Consider the following 23,692-nt stretch of genomic DNA (forward strand, 5'->3'; position numbering starts at 1 on the left):
GGTAAGGGACAGCCAGGTGTGGACAATGTGTTGTATTTTCCCTCTCAGTTGTGTTAGTATGGAACATCATGCAAGAGAAATGTACTAATCTCTTATGCTTTGAGGTACACTGCATTGGCCTGTCAAACCAAATGCAATGGATAGAGGACCTATGCCATCTAGTGGGGAGGGTGTCAATAGATGAAGTATTGGAATGTGCCTCTGGGGTGCAATTGGGCCAAAAGGGGTCACTCCAAATGGACAGAAATATTGTCTGTCCCGTATTTAGCTTATTGGACAGACGAGGCAGACCTCCCCATACCCATGAGAAAAGCATACAGGTTTCATGAGAAATTGATTCATATTATATAATTTAGGTATAACATTCAAACCTATGTATACAATTAGCAAATACACTTCTATAGTTCATCTTTCAAATGTAAAGGGACAAACTCATTTCTGGCATGAAGACTGAAGAGCTGTTGAATACATTTTTTTTGGTGCAGTACGCCCTCTGTAGAATATTAAGTGAAAGGGCAGACTTATCCTACAACCCATCACTATCCTCTTCCTCAAATCATTGTCCCTTTGTCACAAAAAGACATTGAAAAACATATTTGTTTGATTTCAGAAATAGATTTATTTTCAAACAGATATAGTTGGACGTGTGAAACAATGTCATCTCCACAAATGATTTTTAGTGCATATAAAACCACTGGAGAGAACAAGACACTTCCTCTTGGAAGGTATTCCAAAGCCTTTGTTCAGTCCTAAGGCAATCTGGACTAAGGCACTACCCACCTTCAATTTACAATACACACCCCTTGGTAGCTTTAGTCCATGTAAGTTACATTCCTTCAAAGGTGTTTCAAAACAGGGAATGCCCAGATATGTTAAATGCAAAACAATTCAGATCAACGGTTAAATGTACATAATGGGTTTTTGTGTATTATTATAATTAATTTACAAAGCCAATCCGATAAAACTGTAGAAAATAAGGCATCTGCTTAAGGCTGGTGTCATGCTCATTTGGGCATGCAATGGAATACATTAAAAAAAAAATCAAATCAAAAACAGAAATGTGTGTTTCTTTTAAGAACAGGTCCCTCCCTGTTAGTCTGCTCCGTGGGCTCTGTCTGTGGGACTCTGCAGGGGGAGGATCACCTCCTCACAGCTTAGCCTTAGCCTGGAAGAAGCTCATGATGGCCTGCATGCACTCGTCTGAGAGCCAGCGCTCCACCAGGCGCTCCACCTCCTGGTCGTTGACAGTGTGGAGACGTTCCTTCTCTGTCCCACGGATCAGCTGCTTGGAAAGTGTTAGGGACTAGACAGCCAGGAAACAGCAACAGGAAGAAAGTAGAGGTCAATAAAAAAGTGTATTAAAAAAACTGTACTGTCCACAAAATGTGGAAATGTGTCTTTGGTTTCATTATACTTACATATGACTGTCATAAAATAATAAACATGATTTTGAATGCAGTGCCCTGTACTCCAGCAATTTGGATGTAAGCTCAATTGATGTCTACAGTCCTTTATGGTATTTTCATGCACAGCAGTTTTTTCAATTAGAAATAAAAAGCACATTATGCATCTAGTCCACCTTTTTAGGGAACCATAAGTAGGTTGGTATTTGGTCCCATATCCCTTGCATGTGACTTTATAAACGGTGGATGCATTTAAATTGTGTATTGGTTATGCCTTGCCCAATAGTAAGTGAATGGTACTGCCCAAACGACCGCAATGTCACAGCGGAATCAACGGCTGGATATGAGCTGAAATCTATTAAAAGTTTTCACAACATGACAAACAATTATAGGCTTATCTTTCTACTGTTCTGAAGCAGAACAATGTGTTTTAACCATATTACAATTATAATTTTGCTTCCTAGTTGTCTCTAACTCCCTACCAATTGTGCACATATTGTAGCATTGCCATCGGACTATACAGAATTAATTACGCTTTCCTGTAACATTTTCCCTGCTTATTTTTGTGATTATGTAATATTGTGGCCTAGATATACTGCCATATCCTATATTACTGACACTTAAGATTTTGGAATATTCATTCAAATCACTGCAAACTGTGCTGTAATCAAATCAGACCTTGTTGAAAATGTCAATGAAATTGTGAATGAAATTCAATGTGCAGAATGTGGCTCCGGTCACTTAAAATTGGAAAAGGAGTCCGTCCATGGAAGCGCAGCCACGGCCAATAACATAATACAAAATTCCTGGAATGTTCAAAAAGGAAGTTATGTAAAATACAACCAGCTTTCATCAATATTGATTCGTTCAGGAATGTTTCTGGATACAAAACACACAAACACTTCAAACGTTGCCTGATGTTCAATGTTTGCTGGGTCTTTGACTCACGTTCCTGGGAAGCTTGGCATAGGCCTTCAGTCTGGTGGCCACCTCGGTTTGGAAGCTGCTGTCGGGAAAGACCTCGGTAACCAGGCCCTGGGCACACGCCTGGGTGGCTGTCAGTTTCTTGTTGAACAGCAGCATCTCACTGGCCTAGTCACAGAGCATGGCAATGTTGTCCATTAGTGTAATTTCATTCAATTCAAACTGCAAGTCAAATACATACTAAAAGAACAAAAGTAAAATAAATACCTGGGGAAACCCCTCTATGAAATGCATCAGTTGCAGCAAAGGAACAAGGGGAATATCCATACCTTTGCATTGCCCATCATTTTGGGGAAGGTGTAGGAGGAGCAGCCCTCTGGGCTCTGTCCCAGCTGGCTGAAGGGGGTGTGGAATGTAGCCTGTCAGGAGGGGGAGGGGGGGCACAAGTTAGGCAGGAACAGCCCCAACCGCTTACGGCAGAGTATAGTATAAAATGGAAGTGGAGAATGGCAATGTGGACGTAGTGGCACGGGTGGTGCACTGGTGGTCACAACACTGTTTTGCTTATTTGACCTCGATTGAGGTATGCATGTAAAACAGTGGTCTCCAATTAGGATCCTGGAGAGCTTTTCATCCAGCCCAGTATCAACACAAGTTTCAGAAAATCAACTAATCATAGTCAAGATGTCAGTGCTGGTGGAAAGGATCAAAAGCCTGGACACCAAGTTTCTCTCCAGGACCGGAGTTTGATACCCCTAATATAAACCAATGCTAATCTTGTATTATCAACTAACAGACATATATAGAGGGACGATATAAATGTGTTCTAAGCCAACACTGAGTGGACATGACAAAGCACCTTACCCTCTCCGTGGCGTAGACCACCTCGAACAGGCCCAGTAGAGTGACGGACACGCCCACAGCCGGACCGTTGATCACTGCAATCAGGGGCTTGGGGAAGTCGATGAATGCTTTGACAAACTCCCTACACCCCCCCCCCCCCCCCCCCCCCACACACACACACACACACACACACACACACACACACACACACACACACACACACACACACACACACACACACACACACACACACACACACACACAGGTGTTATGAAAATGGTTCTCTCAAAGTGAACTCTTGCCTGCTCTTATTGGGTAAGTCCTTACCTCAGCAACTCGCCTGCATCTTTTGCCATCTGCTGCGTCCCGCCCTCAGGGATTTTGGTGAAGTTTGTCAGGTCGTTGCCACTGCAGTAGAAGTCTCCACTACCTTGAGGGGGTGAACAAGAACGGCCACATTTAACAATTAAGAACAGTGAAGCAGTGGAATAAAATTTGATTTTCCAGTCACTGAATCACTGTAAAGCCTTAAAGGGGCAATTCAAAGAATAAAGCGGGTCACCCCGCCATCGTTTTGGTAAAATCCAAAGGGATGGGGCTGGTGAAATATAAGTACCCTTAAATTAATAGAGAGCTATGAATGCAAGGGCTGTCCATCCACGATATCAATTTCCAACATTTAATTGTGTTTTAAGGCAATAGAGTGTTTGTTTACAATTACATCGTTTACAGCTTATATTTTGGGTTTTATTTGGGGAGTTTCTCCCATTCTTCTCTGCAGATCCTCTCAAGCTGTGAGGTTGGATGGGGAGTGTTGCAGACCAGCTATTTTCAGGTCACTCCAGAGATGTTTGATCGGGTTCAAGTCTGGGCTCTGGCTGGGCCACTAAAGGACATTCAGAGACTTATCTCAAAACTACTCCTTGGTTGTCTTGGCTGTGTGCTTAGGGTTGTTGTCCCGTTGAAAGGTGAATCTTCGTCCTAGTCTGAGGTCCTGAACGCTCGGGAGCAGGTTTTCATTAAAGATCTCTGTACTTTGCTCTGTTCATCTTTGCCTCGATCCTGCCTAGTCTCCCAGTCCCTGCCGCTGAAAAACATCCCCACAGCATGATGCTGCCACCACTATGCTTCACCGTAGGGATGGTGCCAGGTTTCCTCCAGACGTGGCGCTTGGCATTCAGGCCAAAGAATTCAATTTTGGTTTCATCAGACCAGAGAATCTTGTTTCTCATAGTCTGAGAGTCTTTAGGTGCCTTTTGGCAAACTACAAGAGGGCTGTCATGTGCCTTTCACTGATGAGTGGCTTCAGTCTGGCCACTCTACCATAAAAGCCTGATTGGTGGAGTGCTGCAGAGATGGTTGTCCTTCTTGAAGGTTCTCCCATCTCCATAGAGAAACTCTAGAGCTCTGTCAGAGTGATCATTGGGTTCTTGGTCACCTCCCTAACCAAGGCCCTTCTCTCCCGATTTCTCAGTTTGGCCGGGCAGCCAGCTCTAGAGAGAGTCTTGGTGGTTCTAAACTTCCTCCATTTAACAATAATGGAGGCCACTGTGTTCTTGGGGACTTTCAATGCTGCAGATATCTTTTGGTACCCTTCCCCAGATAAGCGCCTCAACACAATCCTGTCTCTGAGCTATACGGACAATTCCTTTGACCACATGGCTTGGTTTGACAGGTGTGTGCCTTTCCAAATCATGTCCAATCAGTTAAATTTACCACAGGTGGACTCCAATCAAGTTGTAGAAACATCTCAAGGATGATCAGGATGCACCTGAGCTCAATTTCGAATCTCATAGCAAAGGGTCTGAATACTTAAGTAAATATTTCTGTAAATATTTGCAAACATTTCTAAAAACCTGTCTTCGCCTTGTTATTATGGTGTATTGTGTATAGATTGGTGAGTATTTTTTAAAATACATTTTAGAATAAGGCTGTAACGTAACAAAATGTGGAAAAAGTCAAGGGGTCTGAAAACTTTACGAATTCACTGTATGTGACTTGTTTCAGGAAACTAGGTATACGTCGCGCGTCACTACTTCACAGGAGCGCTACATGAACTACAACTTTTTGGGTTTTATCAAAATGGCAGAAATGCTTACTGGAACATGTGAACTTTCATGTGCCTTAATAACAAACTTGTATGCCATCTGTAAATATGAATAAAATTGTTAAATTACAAGCCTAGTTTGTTTAGCCACGAAAAAGTCAGCAACCTTCCCGCTAGATAATGAGTGGGCTGGACATGCCGAGAGACCATGTCAGACCATTCTGGCGTTTAATTGCAAATATGCAGACGGAGTCGAAAAGAGAACACACAGAAGGCTGGTGTATAAAACAGATAACATCGGAAAACATCTTCAAACTAAGGGCAACCATGGCATCCGTGACAGAGAGGGAGAAGTGTCCATCCATGTATACGGGTAAAACAGTCTAGCTAGCTACATTTTCAGATATTACACGTTACTAATTTTGTCAGAAAGTAATTTTCATTTCAAGAAAAAGTTTACTGTTAGCTAGGTAACGTTAGCTGGCAGGCTAGCTAGCTAACATTATGGGTATGATCTGTGTAGTAATTGAACCTGGTTGGTTAGCTACCTGCAGATTCATGCAGGGAAGTAATGTTATGAGTTGGGATAATGGTTCATTGTTTAGCTAGCTAGCTACATGTCTAAACAAGACTCCATTATGCAAATAACTATTTCAATAGAATGTTTATGATGTCACTGTGAAAACTGTCGATAGACGTAGCTGGTAAATTCACTCTGGCTATCTACTCTTATTTAAGAGCACAATCGCCTGAGTGTGCCAGAGCGCAGCATAACCGATCAATTTACGAATGTTCAACACCCATTTGATAATGGCTGGTGTCAGTAAACGTCGGCAAAAAAGCTTCATAAAATTGTTGCCAGCAGCAGTTACAGTCACCAACACTCTGGATAATATGAAAACAGCCTAACCAGCTCTGCTAGGACACGTAAAATGGTCAGAGTGAGGGGTTCTCTCATTTATGTCTGGAAGTAGCTAGCTAACTTTAGTCAGTTAGCTTAGGTTCTTGACTGCTGTTACGTCAGAACGATTGGATCAACCCTACTTTTCGGCCAGAGCGTCCAGCGTACGCTATGAATGGTCCGGGAACAAAACACTTTGAATTTACGAACGGGCAATAACGCTCCGAGTTACGAACGCCCCAAGCACACTCTGGCACTCAAGATTAAATTTACGAACACACCCGTAGTATAAGCCAGCCTTTAGTCTTGAAATCTTTAGTGGTTTAGTACATAGTCTCACATGTGAATCTTTAAAGAGATAGGTGGAGCTAAAGCTTAAAAGGGTGTGAACGATGCTGAATGGGTGTAGACAAAGAAGAGCTCTCCAGTCGGTACCAAAACATTCAAGGGCCATTTTCTCAAAAGTGAGGTTACAAGTTTATCAACTTTCAAAGCAGAATTACTTTCCCATTGTTCCTCAACTGTAGTGTATAATATAACATTTTCTAGCTCTGAGTTTCTACTTTCATCCAATGTAAAAAAAAAAATTAAAAAAAAATATGAATTTTGCTACACAAGACCAAATCGAGCCGGTTTGTCACATATTCATATCACCGATACAATCTTTAATCTATTTACTATTTCAAATGGGATGAATAGGTTGGTTGGCTCTACCTGTGATTACAGTAATGACAGAGTCATCTTTGCCAGATTCCTCCAGAGCCTTGATGATCTCGTTGTACATCTGGATAGGAGGAAAACAATAGAATTGAAGAAATGGATAATTACTGGATATTTGGGATGTGCATAGACAGTTGGTAATTTCACTATTACAGTGCCTTGCAAAAGTATTCATCCCCCTTCGCGTTTTTCCTATTTTGCTGCATTACAACCTGTAATTTAAAAGTTTTTTGGGGATATCATGAAATGGACATACAGAAAATAGTCCAAATTGTTGAAATGAAAAAAATAACTTGTTTCAAAAAATGCTAAAATATTCTAAACAGAAAAGTGGTGCATGCATTTGTATTCACCCCCTTCCTATGAAGCCCCTAAATAAGATCTGGTGCAACCAATTACCTTCAGAAGTCACATAATTAGTTAAATAAAGTCCACCTGTGTGCAATCTAAGTGTCACATGATCTGTCACATGATTTCAGTATATATATATATACACACACACCTGTTCTAAAAGGCCCCAGAGTCTGCAACACCACACCACTAGGCAATGCACACCACCAAGAAGACCAAGGAGCTCTCCAAACAGGTCAGGGACAAAGTTGTGGAGAAGTACAGATCAGGGTTGGGTTATAAAAAAATATCTGAAACCTTGAACATCCCACAGAGCACCATTAAATCCATTATAAAAAAAATTGAAAGAATATGGCACCACAACAAACCTGCCAAGAGAGGGCCGCCCACCAAAACTCACAGACCAGGCAAGGAGGGCATTAATCAGAGAGGCAACAAAGAGACCAAAGATAACCCTGAAGGAGCTGCAAATCTCCACAGCGGAGATTGGAGTATGTGTCCACTTTAAGCCGTACACTCCACAGAGCTGGGTTTACGGAAGAGTGGACAGAAAAAAGCCATTGCTTAAAGAAAGAAATAAGCAAACATGTTCGGTGTTCGCCAAAAGGCATGTGGTAGACTCCCCAAACATATAGAAGAAGGTACTCTGGTCAGATGAGACTAAAATTGAGCTTTTTGGCCATCAAAGGAAAACGCTACGCCTAACTCCTCTTATAACCCCGAGAATACCATCCCCACAGTGAAGCATGGTGGTGGCAGCATCATGCTGTGGGGATGTTTTTCCATCGGCAGGGACTGGAAAACTGGTCAGAATTGAAGGAATGATGGATGACGCTAAATACAGGGAAATTCTTGAGGAAAACCTGTTTCACTCTTCCAGAGATTTGAGTCTGGTCACCAGTGGAACCCATTCAACTTGAAGAATGGGCACAAATCCCAGTGGCTAGATGTGCCAAGCTCATAGAGAAATACCCCAAGAGACTTGCAGCTGTAATTGCTGCAAAAGGTGGCTCTACAAAGTATTGACTTTGGGGGGGGTCAATAGTTATGCACGCTCAAGTTTTCTGTCTAATTTCTTGTTTGTTTCACAATAAAAAATATTTTGCATCTTCAAAAAGTGGTAGGCATGTTATGTAAATCAAATGATACAAATCCCCCCCAAAAATCTATTTTAATTCCTGGTTGTAAAGCAACAAAATAGGAAAAATGCCAAGGGGGTGATGACTTTCGCAAGCCACTGTACAAGGTATGCCACAAAATGGTGAATCTGCGGCAAACCTTTGGCAACAATATTTATTGCCACTAGTGGCAAACAGTTTACCAGAAGCCATTTATGGTAGACACGAGTTCCAAGACCAGTAACAGCTGATGACCAGTCAGTGAGAGAAGAAAACTCTGTTGGAAAATGGAAACTAAGCTATCTAGCTACTTACCAAAGTTGTCCGGTGAGTGTCTAACTTAATTAAACTTCCTAATATACTTTTAAATTAAGTTAGCTAATTGATGCCTAGTTAGCAATGTTATGCTTTATGGGATAGAGTGAAACACATTTTGTTAATCAGTTTCAATCCGTCAGTGCCACTGACTGGCTAGCACTTAACTAGCTAACATATTTTTGCACAATTAATGTGATAGTTAGCTAGCTAACTAATGACTTGCCTAAACATTTTCAGGTGAATACATTGCTGTCTTTTAATAACAATATGCATTTTAATATGCTAGTGTCACTTCAGTAAAATGTTAGGTAGCAACAATATTAGCTGATTTGACAAAGCGAAACTTCACTTTTGCAAATGGATACCCTTCCCTTAACCGTGGTGTTGGAAGATGATGCATCAAAACCCTTTGTGAGTGAATTGTCTTCAAACTTGATAAAGTAAGCAAATACATGTATTATCATAAATGTAGCCTACCGGTATAAATTCCTTCTTTGTAACAATTAGATCTTTCATTGCTTTAAACTAGTAGCTAGCTCATCTTGTTCATTTGCTGTTCCTTCTCTCTTTCTAGATGCAATCAAGACAGATTGAAGCCTTCAGTCAAACTAAGGAAAGAGAAATGTGTGCACCAGGTCAAGGTTCCTTGCATGGCTTTGAGATGTATGTTAACAATAATTGATTTTAGAACAATATACACCGGAGTCAGGAAAAAGAAACAACTAGTAGACAACTGGCTCTTAAATTATGGCGACCCCGGTCTATATTGAAGATCATATTTAGTTGGTTTGTTTGAACCCATTTTGTTTAAGGCTTGGCTGGAGACAGACAGTATATACAAAAGTTTTCTATGAACAGTTGGCCACACATTTAAAGGTAGATTTAGTAGGCCTAAGTCCCAGTTTATGCTAGCTACATTGTTTGTTTATTTAGCATTTATACAAGGCAGAGACATTTTCTTGCTGAGAAATATATATATATATATATATATATATATATACTATATTACCAAAAGTATGTGGACACTAGGGCTGTTACGGTGACCATATTACCGCCACAATGGCGGTCACGAGTCATGATGGCAGTCAAATTCCACATGACCATCTAGTCACAGTAATTCGGCTTCTCCAGGGTCTGATGCTGCTGATCATCAGTAGCCTACCAAACAAGTGCTTGTCAAATTGTGAATGAAAGACTGATGAAGTGTGTAAAGCTCATACCTTTAATGAAACTTTTTTCAAATCATAATCAGTCGCACCATACAGCCTTAGAATGTATAAAAATCTAAACATATAGTCCAACATTTGTATCACAACTAAAGTTACATAAATAACTAAATGAATTATTTATATATATATATATATATATATATATATATATATATATATATACACATATATATATATATACACACACACACATACATACATACATACATACATACATACATACATACATACATACATACATGACCTCTGATTGCCAACAAGGGTTTTGCCACCAAGTACTAATTCATGTTTTGCCGAGGGGTCAAATACTTATTTCCCTCATTAAAATGCAAATATTTATAACATTTTTGACATGCGTTTTCAGGATTTTTTTGTTCTTATTCTATCTCTCACTGTTCAAATAAACCTACCATTAAAATTATAGACTGATCATTTCTTTGTCAGTGGGCAAACGTACAAAATCAGCAGGGGATCAAATACTATTTTCCCCTCACTGTATTTCTTTCATCACATTCCCAGTGGGTCAGAAGTTTACATACACTCAATTAGTATTTGGCAGCATTGCCTTTAAATTGTTTAACTTGGGTCAAACGGTTCGGGTAGCCTTACACAAGCTTCCCACAATAAGTTGGGTGAATTTTGGCCCATTCCTCCTGACAGAGCTGGTGTAACTGAGTCAAGTTTGTAAGCCTCCTTGCTCGCACACGCTTTTTCAGTTCTTCCCACAGATTTTCTATGGGATTGACATCAGGGCTTTGTGATGGCCACTCCAATACCTTGACTTTGTTGTCCTTAAGCCATTTTGCCACAACTTTGGAAGTATGCTTGGGGTCATTGTCCATTTGGTAGACCCATTTGCAACCAAACTTTAACTTCCTGACTGATGTCTTGAGATGTTGCTTCAATATATCCACATAATTGTCCTACCCCATGATGCCATCTACTTTGTGCAGTGCACCAGTCCCTCCTGCAGCAAAGCACGCCCACAACATGATGCTGCCACCCCCGTGCTTCACAGTTGGGATGGTGTTCCTCCCCCTTTTTCCTCCCAACATAATGATGGTCATTAAGGCCAAATAATTTATTTTTGTTTCATCAGACCAGAGGACATTTCTCCAAAAAGTACAATCTTTGTCCCCATGTGCAGTTGCAAACCGTACTCTGGCTTTTTTATGGTGGTTTTGGAGCAGTGGCGTCTCCTTGCTGAGCGGCCTTTCAGGTTGTGTCGATATAGGACTTGTTTTTCTGTGGATATAGATACTTTTGTACCCGTTTCCTCCAGCATCTTCACAAGGTCCTTTGCTGTTGTTCTGGGATTGATTTGTACTTTTCACACCAAAGTACGTTCATCTCTAGGAGACAGAACGCGTCTCCTTCCTGAGCGGTATGATGGCTGCGTGGTCCCATGGTGTTTATACTTGCGTACTATTGTTTGTACAGATGAACGTGGTACCTTCAGGCATTTGGAAATTGCTCCCAAAAATGAATCAGACTTGTGGAGGTCTACAATCTTTTTCTGAGGTCTTGGCTGATTTCTTTTGATTTTACAATTTCAAGCAAAGAGGCACTGAGTTTGAAGGTAGGCATTGAAATACATCCACAGGTACACCTCCAATTGACTCAAATGATTTCAATTAGCCTATCAGAAGCTTCTAAAGCCATTACATCTTCTGTAATTTTCCAAGCTGTTTAAATACACAGTCAACTTAGTGTATGTAAACTTCTGACCACTGGAATTGTTATACAGTGAATTATAAGTGAAATAATCTGTCTGTAAACAATTGTTAGAAAAATTACTTGTGTCATGCACAAAGTAGACGTCCTAACCGACTTGCCAATTGTAAGCAAATCTTGTCTGCTAAATGAACTAGTGTAGCCCACAGCCATATGGCATAGCCAGATCAGGACCAAACATAAGGACAACGCAGAATATGCTATTCTGTTCTTCTGAAAGAGACCACATTTTCTTCATATCCTGTTTATTTAGATCTGTTTAAAATAAATAATGGATTTATTTTGATTTAGGCTACATTACATGGATTTGTACTTTTTTTTAATTGTGGATGTTACAAAGGTCTGAGTCAGCGGCCAGCAGATGCTAAATGTGTTTGTTAATTAACGATCAATTACCGTGAGACTGGCAGTTATTTGCTTGACAATCACCGGTTGACAAAATTTCATGACCACCACAGCCCTAGTGGACACATGCTCGTCGAACATCTCATTCCAAAATCATGTGCATTAATATGGAGTTGGTCCCACCTTTGCTGCTATGACAGCCTTCACTCTTCTGGGAAGGCTTTCCACTAGATGTTGGAAAGTTGCTGCAGGTACATGCTTCCATTCGGCCACAAGAGCATTAGTGAGGTCGGGCACTGATGTTGAGCGATTAGGCCTGGCTCGCAGTCTGCATTCCAACTCATCCCAAAAGGTGTTCGATAGGGTTGAGGTCAGGGATCTGTGCAGGCCAGTCAAGTTCTTCCACACTGATCTCAACAAACCATTTCTGTATGGACCTTGCATGCTGAAACAGGAACTGGCCTTTCCCAAACTCTTGCCACAAAGTTGGAAGCACAGAATCGTCTAGAATGTCATTCTATGCTGTAGAGCGAAGATTTCCCTTCACAGGAAGTAAGGGGCCTTGCCGAATCATGGAAAACAGACGCAGAACATTATTCCTCCAACAAACTTTACAGTTGGCACTATGCATTCGGGCAGGTAGCATTCTCCTGGCATCTGCCAAACCCAGATTTGTCAGTCGGACTGCCAGATGGTGAAGTGTGATTTTTCACTCCAGAGAACGTGTTTCCACTGCTCCAGAGTCCAGTGAGCTTTACACCACTCCAAACGACACTTGCCATTGCGCATGGCGATCTTAGGCTTGTGTACGGCTGCTCGACCATGGAAATCCATTTCATGAAGTTCCTCATGAACAGTTGTTGTGCTGACGTTGCTTCCAGAGGCAGTTTGGAACTCATGGTGAGTTTTGCAACCAAGGACAGGCAATTTAATAAAAAAAATTACGTGCTTCAGCATTTAGAGGTCCCGTTCTGTGAGCTTGTGTGGCCTACCACTTTGCAGCTGTGCCGTTGTTGCTCCTAGACGTTTCCACTTCACAATAATAGCGCTTACAGTTGACCAGGGCAGCTCTACTCTAGCTGGGCAGAAATATGACGAACTGAAAGGTGGCATCCCATGACGGTACTACGTTGAAAGTCACTGAGCACTTCAGTAAGGCCATTCTACTGCTAATGTTTGTCTATGGATATTGCATGGCTGTGTGCTTGATTTTATACACCTGTCAGCAACAGGTGTGGCTGAAATAGCTGAATCCACTAATTTGAAGGGGTGTCCACATTTTGTACATACAGCATAGAATGCCAGTTTCAGTGAGAAGCATAGCAACATCAAGGCAACTAACCCTAACCTAACCCTGCCCATTAGCCACTGAGTCTACCTTTTTAGATGTCAAAATAGAATGGTTTCAGTAATAGGTTTCAGTTTCCTAATGTTTTTGTTTTTCTGATTGAATGCATGCACTGAAACAACAAGCTTTGGACGAAGGACTTCCACAGCTCCAAAGTTCACTCAAAGTCAACAGTTCTGATCTGGGTTTGATTTTGTTTTTTTTGTTTTAATTATTTCGATTTTGTTTATTCTCTTTTAATCTTCAATTGGTTGAAAACTATTGTTCAGTCATCACTTGGCTCATGTAAATTTTGTAGTTGCCCCAATAAACATTCTAAGGTCAAATTCCCCATAAGTGTTCATATTTCAAATGTAAATGTTGTAGCGACATAAAAATATTAAATAAACAATTTATTTGGGAAACATTCAGTCTTCACTGTTTTCTTCATTAGCATGCTGATGATTTCAAGTTGTATTGGATTTATTTGTATCTGTTAAGACATTGAATACATGTTTAGTATGTTTAGTTCTCACTGGGAAGCAAGTTCACTTAAAGTTATGTGTAACCAAAAACCTAATTTGCATACACAATGAGTTATTAGCAAACAGATTGTTTGCCACAAGCTTCACAAAATGATTTGCCAGAAGTTCAAAAGTCGCCGCTAGATGTTTGCCAGAAGCCTGTGTTTTTTCAAGTAAGGGTGATGTTGGGAGGAGGGAATAGACAATGACACTAATGCCTAATAACTTAAATGATGTACCTCCACAGTGATGGCGTTCTTCTTCTGTGGCCTATTGAACCGGATAGTGGTGATGTTGTCCTCTGTGGAGACCAGCAGCGTGTCAAAGGTGGCAGCGCTCCCAGTGGGCTGTGCGGCTACCACAGGTCCCTCAGCAGCCAGGAGAGAGTCAATCAAGTCCACATACTGCTGTCTGGCATCTTCCTGAGATGGAGGAATAGAGAGTTATACAATGTATCAATGTATGCCTGTCAATGTCATTGTGTGAAGAAAATGGCACTTCACCAGATTGAGGACATTGGAGTTTGTTTTTTATGGGCACTGAAAATTGTGACATTCAATAATAATGGATGCTTCTAATTTGTTTTTAATTTTATGAACTACAATCATTTTCAGCTGTGTTTGACCTTTCTCACAAGTCTGTTGTTTTTAACCAACTTGGGAGGAATAGCCTTGATAGACAAATGGGTATATTGCTCCTGAGCTTTTGTATAATTTCAGCTAGTAGTTTTGAAAGTAGTGCTCACGAGCCAAAACAGGTTCCGAAAATTGTAAAGTTGTGTACTACATCATCCCTTTCATATATGTTACATCCTGCAAAAAAATAAAAAAGTTTTGCAATCTGTATACAGTATGTTACAAATTCCAATTCGTACAATAAGTTATGAATTAAGTGCTTAAGATCCCAGACTGCATCTTCAATAAAATGTGTATGACAGTGCTGTTATGTATATGCAATAATGGACTGCAGATTACCTGAGATACAGAGCCCAGAGAGTTCCAGGCATCCCACTTGGCCTTGCCGACAAAGTCAAGCATCCCTGGCTTGGGGGTGTTACAGGGTCCCTGAGTAGCCTAATAAGACAACGAAGAGAAGATATTAAATGAGAAGATCGGTGTCTCCAATAGACTTTAGGGGCTTACTTTCTTCATCCTGTCTCCTTCATGCACTCCGATAGGTTAACAATCTGGGTCATTGTCATTATGTCTCAAATGGAAGAAAACAGACAAACAGGGAGGGACTACTTTAACTTGTCTAATAAGAAACTGCCCTGGATAGATGTACAACTGTTACAACAGATGTTATTCCTCTACTGTACAATAGAAACTTGTATTTTTGCTGACACAGCATCCATCGTGCAAACACCCGACCACATACATACACACGACAGCCTAATGGCAGAACTACATCTAGCTAGCACATAGGGGGCGATGAAACAACGGAGCCCCATTCATTTTCAATGAAGGGAACCTAAGTGGGCAGGGGGACAGGTGGGCGACGTGAGCATGGGCGATGGAGCGTGAACAGGGCAGGACCAAAGTTGGGGAAAGCTGAAATGTTGTCACATACTCCGCGACATTGCGTTGCTATTGACCAATCAAAGCTTACTAGTTTCCAGCCCCTACTGGATTGGCTGTTGATACCTAGCACTAGCTAGCCTCCGACATGAGGGCGAAGTTAGCATGGCTATCACTATAGTGTGAATCACTTAGGTAAGAGCTACACAGGGTCAGTTGAGTCAGCCGAGTTGATGCCAGCAACCCTCAAGATTTTTCCTGTCAGCCCTGGGATTCAGAATGGTCAACCGTTCAGATAATGGCCCGCTCCTATAACCCCAAAGCTTCCTGCCATCCACCCAATACAACTGGTGACAGCAAGATGCTACTCAATACAACTGTGACACAGCAAAACTAAACAAGGAGCCCACCCCCTCTATCTCTCATGCTCTTGATGTTCGGAGACATGGCAGCCAAGTAGCTAAGAACAAAGACCTCTCACCTGTTTGAAGAGAGCATAGATTTTCAGCTTGGCCTCATTGCCAGGGTCTTTCTTCAGCGTGCCCATCTGACTCTTGGCACAGTTGAATTGCTCCACCGTCGCCCCCATCATAGAACCAGTTGTGTGCAGCTTCAGAGTGGGAATATGTTATACTTGGACAGCCCTGAAGAGATAATTTGAGGACAAATGAGTGACATTGCTAACTGGTACTGTTTCCTAAACGGTGGTCCTGTGTGGCTCAGTTGGTAGCGCATGGTGTTTGCAATGCCAGGGTTGTGGGTTCGATTCCCACGGGGGACCAGTACGGAGAAAAAAATTTATGAAATGTATGCATTCACTACTGTAAGTCGCTCTGGATAAGAGTGTCTGCTAAAATGTAAATGTCAACAATTCTGAACTGCACAAAGGCTAAATAAGCCTAAATGTTCCAGCAAAATCACAAATTAACTTGGCTGAGGGCACTAAGATTGCTCCTAACACCTACAGTGGCCTTTTTTTTAAATTATTGCATTGGATATGGGGACAGGATGACACAATGTACTGTGAGAGTTGCATTACTGTTTGTGATGCAACCATGTTGTGACAGCATTCGATGGGCCATCAATAATTAGTTACTTGACCACTCCTCTGATTTTCATTCATTGGTAGTTAGACACACCCTCTCTGGTCTGATTTGACAAGGCTCATAAATCCGGATGTGGGGAAAAGGTCATTGTTATTGAAAATGTAGCTACTTTGGCTAACAAGCTATAACCACAGAATATTTGCTTTAACTAGAAGTAGTAACTAGGTAGCTACCAAGCAGATCATCATGCAAGCTTTTGTGGTGGTAGCTGATACGTTGGAATGTAATGTAATTTATGTACGGTAGATCTCCTTCATAACAGCTCAGCGATTATTAGCTAGCATGGTTGAGTAAACATCTTTTCAAGCAAGCCAGACACCACCTGCTCATGAGTCGTGCAGAAATTAACCAGTAACGTTATATGTGCAGAACATTACATCTTTGAGACAACCTTAACTAAATGCAGGCACCGATAGAGGCTCTCGTGCAAACCAGCTAAAACTACATGGTGAAAATAAAATGACCATTCGTTTCCATTAATATTTGAGTTATGCTAGACTAGCAAACTATTGCTCCCTTCATACGGAACAGCTAAACTCAAATCTACTCAGTTTGACCTCAGCTCCGTGCACCATGTCCACATCAAGTTAGCAGTAAATCCACCTTGCAAGTGAGTGTGGTGTTTTTAGCTAATTTTACCTGAAAAATCGCCACGGTGAAAATATGCGTAAAGCTACAAACATGACAGTGGGGTAATTTCAGTCCAAAGTACAGTAGCAGACTTGGTTGTACAAGACAATTCGAATAAATTAATTCGCTGTTTACAATCCGGAACCCTCCCCCTCACCTTCGTTGCTTTCACCATTGGCTAATGTCCTGTTTACATCATGACGTTTTCATTACGCCGTACGTCATCTTCATGCAATCTCGTACCTCTACTGGACGGAGACCATAAGGTCAATAATAGGGGTGCCTTCTCAATTGTTCCCTCCTCGTGTCATGTTACTTCTTTGCTCGTCCCCTTCTCACAACCCATTGGGGGAGAAGGTCAGAGGGGCGGGACCTCTGGCTTTCTCATCCAATGGGTTTTGACTGAGACGAGGAGAGAGGAAAGGAGGACAAAAGAATGAGAAAAGGCCACAGTTTCACAACACAAGACAGGATGGAGGAGAGCATAGTCGCTTGTCAGATATCGCTTTTATTTTGGGAGATTGCAAAATATGACCTTTTCATTCAGAGGAGAAAAAAATATTGGGCGCATTTCGGCTGGTCACTTTTGTCAAGCGGTTGAGCATCGTTGGTCACAGCCTTTCAAATTGTGATGCATTATCTGGTTATAAAAATGATCATACTTGCAACCATGTGGAAGGCATAAAGAACATTACAAAAATCATGTGATCAAAGGTCATGGAGTTTTTGATGAAACTGCAGTTGCTTCACACCAACTGCACCATGCAGCCATCGCCTGTCATCCTCAAATTGTTTCTCTAACCTAGGTTATAGATACTGTAGCTAGCCACCGCCACCTAATAATTATCGTAAAAAACAAACGTCATTACCATCACAATAAACTAAAGCGGGAGGCAACAGTCATAAAGTGGCTTAAACTCCATAGAATTGATATCCGCGGAAATCTAATTAGCTAGAGAAATGTTTGTTTTTTTGTTGCAATACCGATGTCGGCCTTCTACAGCTGCGGTGGAAGGTGGCAGAGCTACAGGGGTGTTTGTCAGAATAGTCCCGAGACACGAAAATGTCTGTAGGGTCAAACGGTTTGGCCTACTAACTACACTGAACAAAAATATAAACGCAACATGCAACAATTCCAAAGGTTTTACTGAGTTACAGTTAATTTCAATTAATTAATTAGGTCCTAATCTATGGATTTCACATGGCTGGGCAGGGGCAAGCCACGGGTGAGCCTGGGAGGTCATAGGCCCACCCACTGGGGAGCCAGACCCAGCCATTCTGTCTCCCCAGTGGGCTTTATTACAGACAGAAATACTCCTCAGTTTCTTCAGCTGTCCGGGTGGCTGGTCTCAGACGATCCCACAGGTGAAGAAGCCGGATATGGAGGTCCTGGGCTGGTGTGGTTACACATGGTATGTGGTTGTGTGGCCAGTTGGACATACTGCCAAATTCTCTAAAACATTGGAAGCGGCTTATGGTAGATAAATGAACATTATATTCTCTGGCAACAGCTCTGGTGGACATTCCTGCAGTCAGCATGCCAATTGCACGCTTCCTCAAAACTCAAAAGACATCTGTGACATTGTGTTATGTGGCAAAACTTCACCTTTTAGAGTGTCCTTTTATTGTCCCCAGCATAAGGTGCCCCTGTGTAATGATCATGCTGTTAGTCAGCTTCTTGATATGCCACACCTAGCAAGTGGATGGATTATCTTGGCAAAGGAGAAATGCTCACTAACAGTGATGGAAACAAATTTGCACACACAATTTGATAGACCTTTTTGTGCGTATTTAACATTTCTGGGATTTTTTAACTTAATTGGGGAGAACGGCCTCGTGCTTTATATTTTTGTTCATTATAATATGAGCCCTCTATGGAAAGATGAGACTCTCACAAACACATACATGTCAGTTGTTTTGCCCACAAGACGTGTCTGAAGGTAAAATGTCAAATGAAAAAAATGTACAGTATATATGGATGTAGTTTAGTGACAAAATAGGGGTTAAATATTGGTAAAACAATATATATATATATATACACAGTTGAAGTCAGAAGTTTACATACATTTACACGGAACCCAAACTGGCTGCGGCGTGCGCTATCGTGCGCTATCGTGCATAAATGTATTTTGTCCCCCTACACCAAACGCGATCACGACACGCAGGTTAAAATATCAAAACAAACTCTGAACCAATGACATTAATTTGGGGACAGGTCGAAAAGCATTAAACATGTACGGCAATTTAGCTAGTTAGCTTGCACTTGCTAGCTAAATTGTCCTATTTAGCTAGCTTGCTGTTGCTTGCTAATTTGTCCTGGGATATAAACATTGAGTTGTTATTTTACCTGAAATGCACAAGTTCCTCTACTCCGGCAATTAATCCACACATAAAACGGGCAACCGAATCGTTTCTAGTCATCTCTCCTCCTTCCAGGCTTTTTCATCTTTGAATTTTTATGGTGATTGGCATCTACACTTTTACCACGACAACTGGCAAAACATTTCATCTTTCAATCACCCACGTGGGTACCTGGTTCTATAAACCAATGAAGAGATGGGAGGGGCAGGACTTTCGGCGCAATCTGCGTCAGAAATAGAAAGGAGTTCTATTTTAGCCCTTGGACTCGCAGACGCAGACGCACTCGAGCAGTGTGGGTGCAATAATTGAATAACATGGATTTCTACATTTATTTTGCGATGCTCGTGCGCTCGACGTGTCCGGTCTGGTCAGCATGTTAGGTTGGAGTCATTAAAACTAGTTTTTCAACCACTCCACACATTTCTTGTGAACAAACTATAGTTTTGGCAAGTTGGTTAGGACATCTACTTTGTGCATGACACAAGTAATTTTTCCAGCAATTGTTTACAGACAGATTATTTCACTTATAATTCACTGTACCACAATTCCAGTGGGTCAGAAGTTTACATACACTAAGTTGACTGTGCCTTTAAAACCTCTCTGGGGTAGCTGGGACGTGACCATCTCACCTGCGGGACACACTATAGCCAGTGAAATAGCAGGGCGCCAAATTCAAAACAACAAAAATCTCATAATTAACATTTCTCACACAAACAAGTATTATACACCATTTTATAGATAAGACTCTCATTAATCCAACCACATTGTCCGATTTCAAAAAGGCTTTACGGCGAAAGCAAAACATTAGATTATGTTAGGACAGCGCCTATAAAATAAAAGCCACACAGCCATTTTCCAACCAAGGAGAGGCGTCACAAAAACTAGAAATACAGCTAAAATTAAGCACTAACCTTTGATGATCTTCACAGATGGCACTCATAGGACTTCATGTTACACAATACATGTATGTTTTGCTCGATAAAGTTCATATTTATATCCAAAAACCCCATTTTACATTGGCCCGTAATGTTCAGAAATGTTTTTCCTTAAAAAATTTGAGCACATCAATTTATAGAAATACTCATCATAAACGTTGATAAAATATTAAACTGTTATTCAAAGAATTATAGATAAACATCTCCTTAATGCAACCGCTGTGACAGATTTCAAAAAAGCTTAATCGGGAAAGCACACTTTGCAATAATCTGAGTACGGCGCTCAGAAAACAACATCAGGCAATACAGATACCCGCCATTTTGGAGTCACCTAAAATCATAAATAGCATTATAAATATTCACTTAACTTTGATGATATTCATCAGAATGCACTCCCAGGAATCCCAGGTCCACAATAAATGCTGTTTTGTTCGATAAAGTTCATCATTTATGTCCAAATACCTCCTTTTTGTTAGCGCATTCAGTAAGCTACTCCAAATGTAGGAAGCGCGCCGAACATTTTGCGACGAAAAGTTCTATTTACGTTTGTAGAAACATGTCAAACGATGTATAGCATCAATCTTTAGGGCTTTTTTAACATAAATCTTCAATCATATTCCAACCGGACGATTCCAATGTCTTCAAAAATGTAATGGAACACAGCTACCTCTCACGTGAAGGCGCACCACTGAACTCATGTCCTTTTCTGAGTCACCAACTTCCAAGCCTTCTTGTTCGCTCTCTGTTCACTGTAGAACCCTGAAACAACGTTCTAAAGACTGTTGACATCTAGTGGAAGCCTTAGGAAGTGCAAAATAAGTTACTGTATACTGTAACGGCAATCACTTGAAAAAAACTACAAGTCTCAGATTTCCGACTTCCTGGTTGGATTTTTCTCGGGTTTTTGCCTGCCATATGAGTTCTGTTATACTCACAGACATCATTCAAACAGTTTTAGAAACTTCAGAGTGTTTTCTATCCAAATCTACTAATAATATGCATATCCTACCTTCTGGGCCCGAGGAGCAGGCAATTTAATTTGGGCACGCTTTTCATCCAGAATTCTGAATGCTGCCCCCTATCTTAGAGAAGTTTTAAACAGCTTGGAAAATTCCAGAAAATTATGTAAGGGCTTTAGAAGCTTCTGATAGGCTAATTGACATCATTTGAGTCAATTGGAGCTGTACTTGTGGATGTATTTCAAGGCCTACCTTCAAAGTCAGTGCCTCTTTGTTTGACATCATGGGAAAATCAAAAGAAATCAGCCAAGACCTCAGGAAAGCAATTGTAGACCTCCACAAGTCTGGTTCATCCTTTGGGAGCAATTTCCAAACGCCTGAAGGTACCACATTCATCTGTACAAACAATAGTACGCAAGTATAAACACTATGGGACCACGCAGCCGCCATACCGCTCAGGAAGGAGACGCTTTCTGTCTCCTAGGGATGGACGTACTTTGGTGCGAAAAGTGCGAATCAATCCCAGAACAACAGCAAAGGACCTTGTGAAGATACTGCAGGAAACAGGTAAAAAAAGTATCTATATCCACAATAAAATGAGTCCTATATCGACATAAACTGAAAGGCCGCTCAGCAAGGAAGAAGCTACTGCTCCAAAACAACCATAAAAAAGCCAGACTACGGTTTGCAACTGCACATGTGGGCAAAGATCGTACTTTTTGGAGAAATGTCCTCTGGTCTGATGAAACAAAAATAGAACTGTTTGGCCATAATGACCATCATTATGTTTGGAGGAAAAAGGGGGAGGCTTGCAAGCCGAAGAACACCATCCCAACCGAGAAGCACAGGGGTGGCAGCATCATGTTGTGGGGGTACTTTGCTGCAGGAGGGACTGGTGCACTTAACAAAATAGATGGCATCACGAGGAAGTGAAATTATGTGGATATATTGAAACAACATCTCAAGACATCAGTCAGGAAGTTAAAGCATGGTCGCAAATGGGTCTTCCAAATGGACAATGACCCCAAGCATACTTCCAAAGTTGTGGCAAAATGGCTTAAGGACAACAAAGTCAAGGTATTGGAGTGGCCATCACAAAGCCCTGACCTCAATCCAATAGAACATTTTTAGGAGCAAGGAGGCTAACAAACCTGACTCAGTTACACCAGCTCTGTCAGGAGGAATGGGCCAAAATTCACCCAACTTATCGTGGGAAGCTTGTGGAAGGCTACCCAAAAGGTTTGACCCAATTATACAATTTAAAGGCAATGCTACCAAATGCTAATTGAGTGTATGTAAACTTCTGACCAACTGGGAATGTGATGAATGAAATAAAAGCTGAAACAAATCTTTCTCTCTAATATTATTTTGACATTTCACATTCTTAAAATAAGGTGGTGATCCTAACTGACCTAAAACAGGGGATTTTTACTCGGATTAAATGTCAGGAATTGTGAAACTGAGTTTAAATATATTTAGCTAAGGTGTATGTAAACTTCTGACTTCAACTATATATACACTGCTCCAAAAAATAAAGGGAACACTTAAACAACACAATGTAACTCCAAGTCAATCACACTTCTGTGAAATCAAACTGTCCACTTAGGAAGCAACACTGATTGACAATAAATTTCACATGCTGTTGTGTAAATGGAATAGACAACAGGTGGAAATTATAGGCAATTAGCAAGACACCCCCAATAAAGGATTGGTTCTGCAGGTGGTGACCACAGACCACTTCTCAGTTCCTATGCTTCCTGGCTGATGTTTTGGTCACTTTTGAATGCTGGCGGTGCTTTCACTCTAGTGGTAGCATGAGACGGAGTCTACAACCCAAACAAGTGGCTCAGGTAGTGCAGCTCATCCAGGATGGCACATCAATGTGAGCTGTGGCAAGAAGGTTTGCTGTGTCTGTTAGCGTAGTGTCCAGAGCATGGAGGCGCTACCAGGAGACAGGCCAGTAAATCAAGAGACGTGGAGGAGGCCGTAGGAGGGCAACAACCCAGCAGCATGACCACTACCTCTGCCTTTGTGCAAGGAGGAGCAGGAGGAGCACTGCCAGAGCCCTGCAAAATGACCTCCAGCAGGCCACAAATGTGCATGTGTCTGCTCAAACGGTCAGAAACAGACTCCATGAGGGTGGTATGAGGGCCCGACGTCCACAGGTGGGGGTTGTGCTTACAGCCCAACACCGTGCAGGACGTTTGGCATTTGCCAGAGAACACCAAGATTGGCAAATTCGCCACTGGCGCCCTGTGCTCTTCACAGATGAAAGCAGGTTCACACTGAGCACATGTGACAGACGTGACAGAGTCTGGAGATGCCGTGGAGAACGTTCTGCTGCCTGCAACATCCTCCAGCATGACCGGTTTGGCGGTGGGTCAGTCATGGTGTAGGGTG

General features: G+C 41.5%; 1 protein-coding gene across 2 annotated transcripts; it reads right to left on the reverse strand.

The window, feature by feature from the left end:
• Nucleotides 1-595: 595 nt before the first annotated feature.
• On the reverse strand, nucleotides 596-17,216 carry LOC115154068 (enoyl-CoA delta isomerase 2, mitochondrial). Of its 2 annotated transcripts, none has more exons than XM_029699924.1 (10): nucleotides 17,047-17,200; nucleotides 15,783-15,945; nucleotides 14,759-14,857; nucleotides 14,024-14,206; nucleotides 6,833-6,902; nucleotides 3,498-3,600; nucleotides 3,192-3,312; nucleotides 2,657-2,746; nucleotides 2,352-2,495; nucleotides 596-1,303 (listed from the first exon to the last, which is right to left on the reverse strand). In XM_029699924.1, the coding sequence occupies exons 2-10, from the start codon at nucleotides 15,891-15,893 to the stop codon at nucleotides 1,148-1,150; spliced, it is 1,077 nt and encodes a 358-aa protein (XP_029555784.1). In that variant the 5' UTR covers nucleotides 15,894-15,945; nucleotides 17,047-17,200; the 3' UTR covers nucleotides 596-1,147. The 2 variants fall into 2 exon arrangements, with proteins under 2 accessions (XP_029555784.1, XP_029555793.1); XM_029699933.1 differs by lacking the exon at nucleotides 596-1,303 and adding an exon at nucleotides 1,415-2,209 and having other exon boundaries at nucleotides 17,047-17,216.
• Between the last annotated feature and the right edge of the window lie 6,476 nt (nucleotides 17,217-23,692).

Source organism: Salmo trutta, chromosome 2 (assembly GCF_901001165.1).
Source record: "Salmo trutta chromosome 2, fSalTru1.1, whole genome shotgun sequence".
In the NCBI taxonomy this organism is placed as follows: domain Eukaryota; kingdom Metazoa; phylum Chordata; class Actinopteri; order Salmoniformes; family Salmonidae; genus Salmo; species Salmo trutta.

Bases quoted from the DNA above. Each gene is read 5' to 3' on its own strand.
- LOC115154068 (XM_029699924.1), bottom strand. From the start codon at position 15,893: ATGATGGGGGCGACGGTGGAGCAATTCAACTGTGCCAAGAGTCAGATG. The intron at 2,496-2,656 runs GTATGGATATTC...CTCTGTGACTAG, and splicing joins AAATGATGGGCAATGCAAAG to GCCAGTGAGATGCTGCTGTT. The intron at 1,304-2,351 runs GTGAGTCAAAGA...CTGGCTGTCTAG, and splicing joins ATGCCAAGCTTCCCAGGAAC to TCCCTAACACTTTCCAAGCA.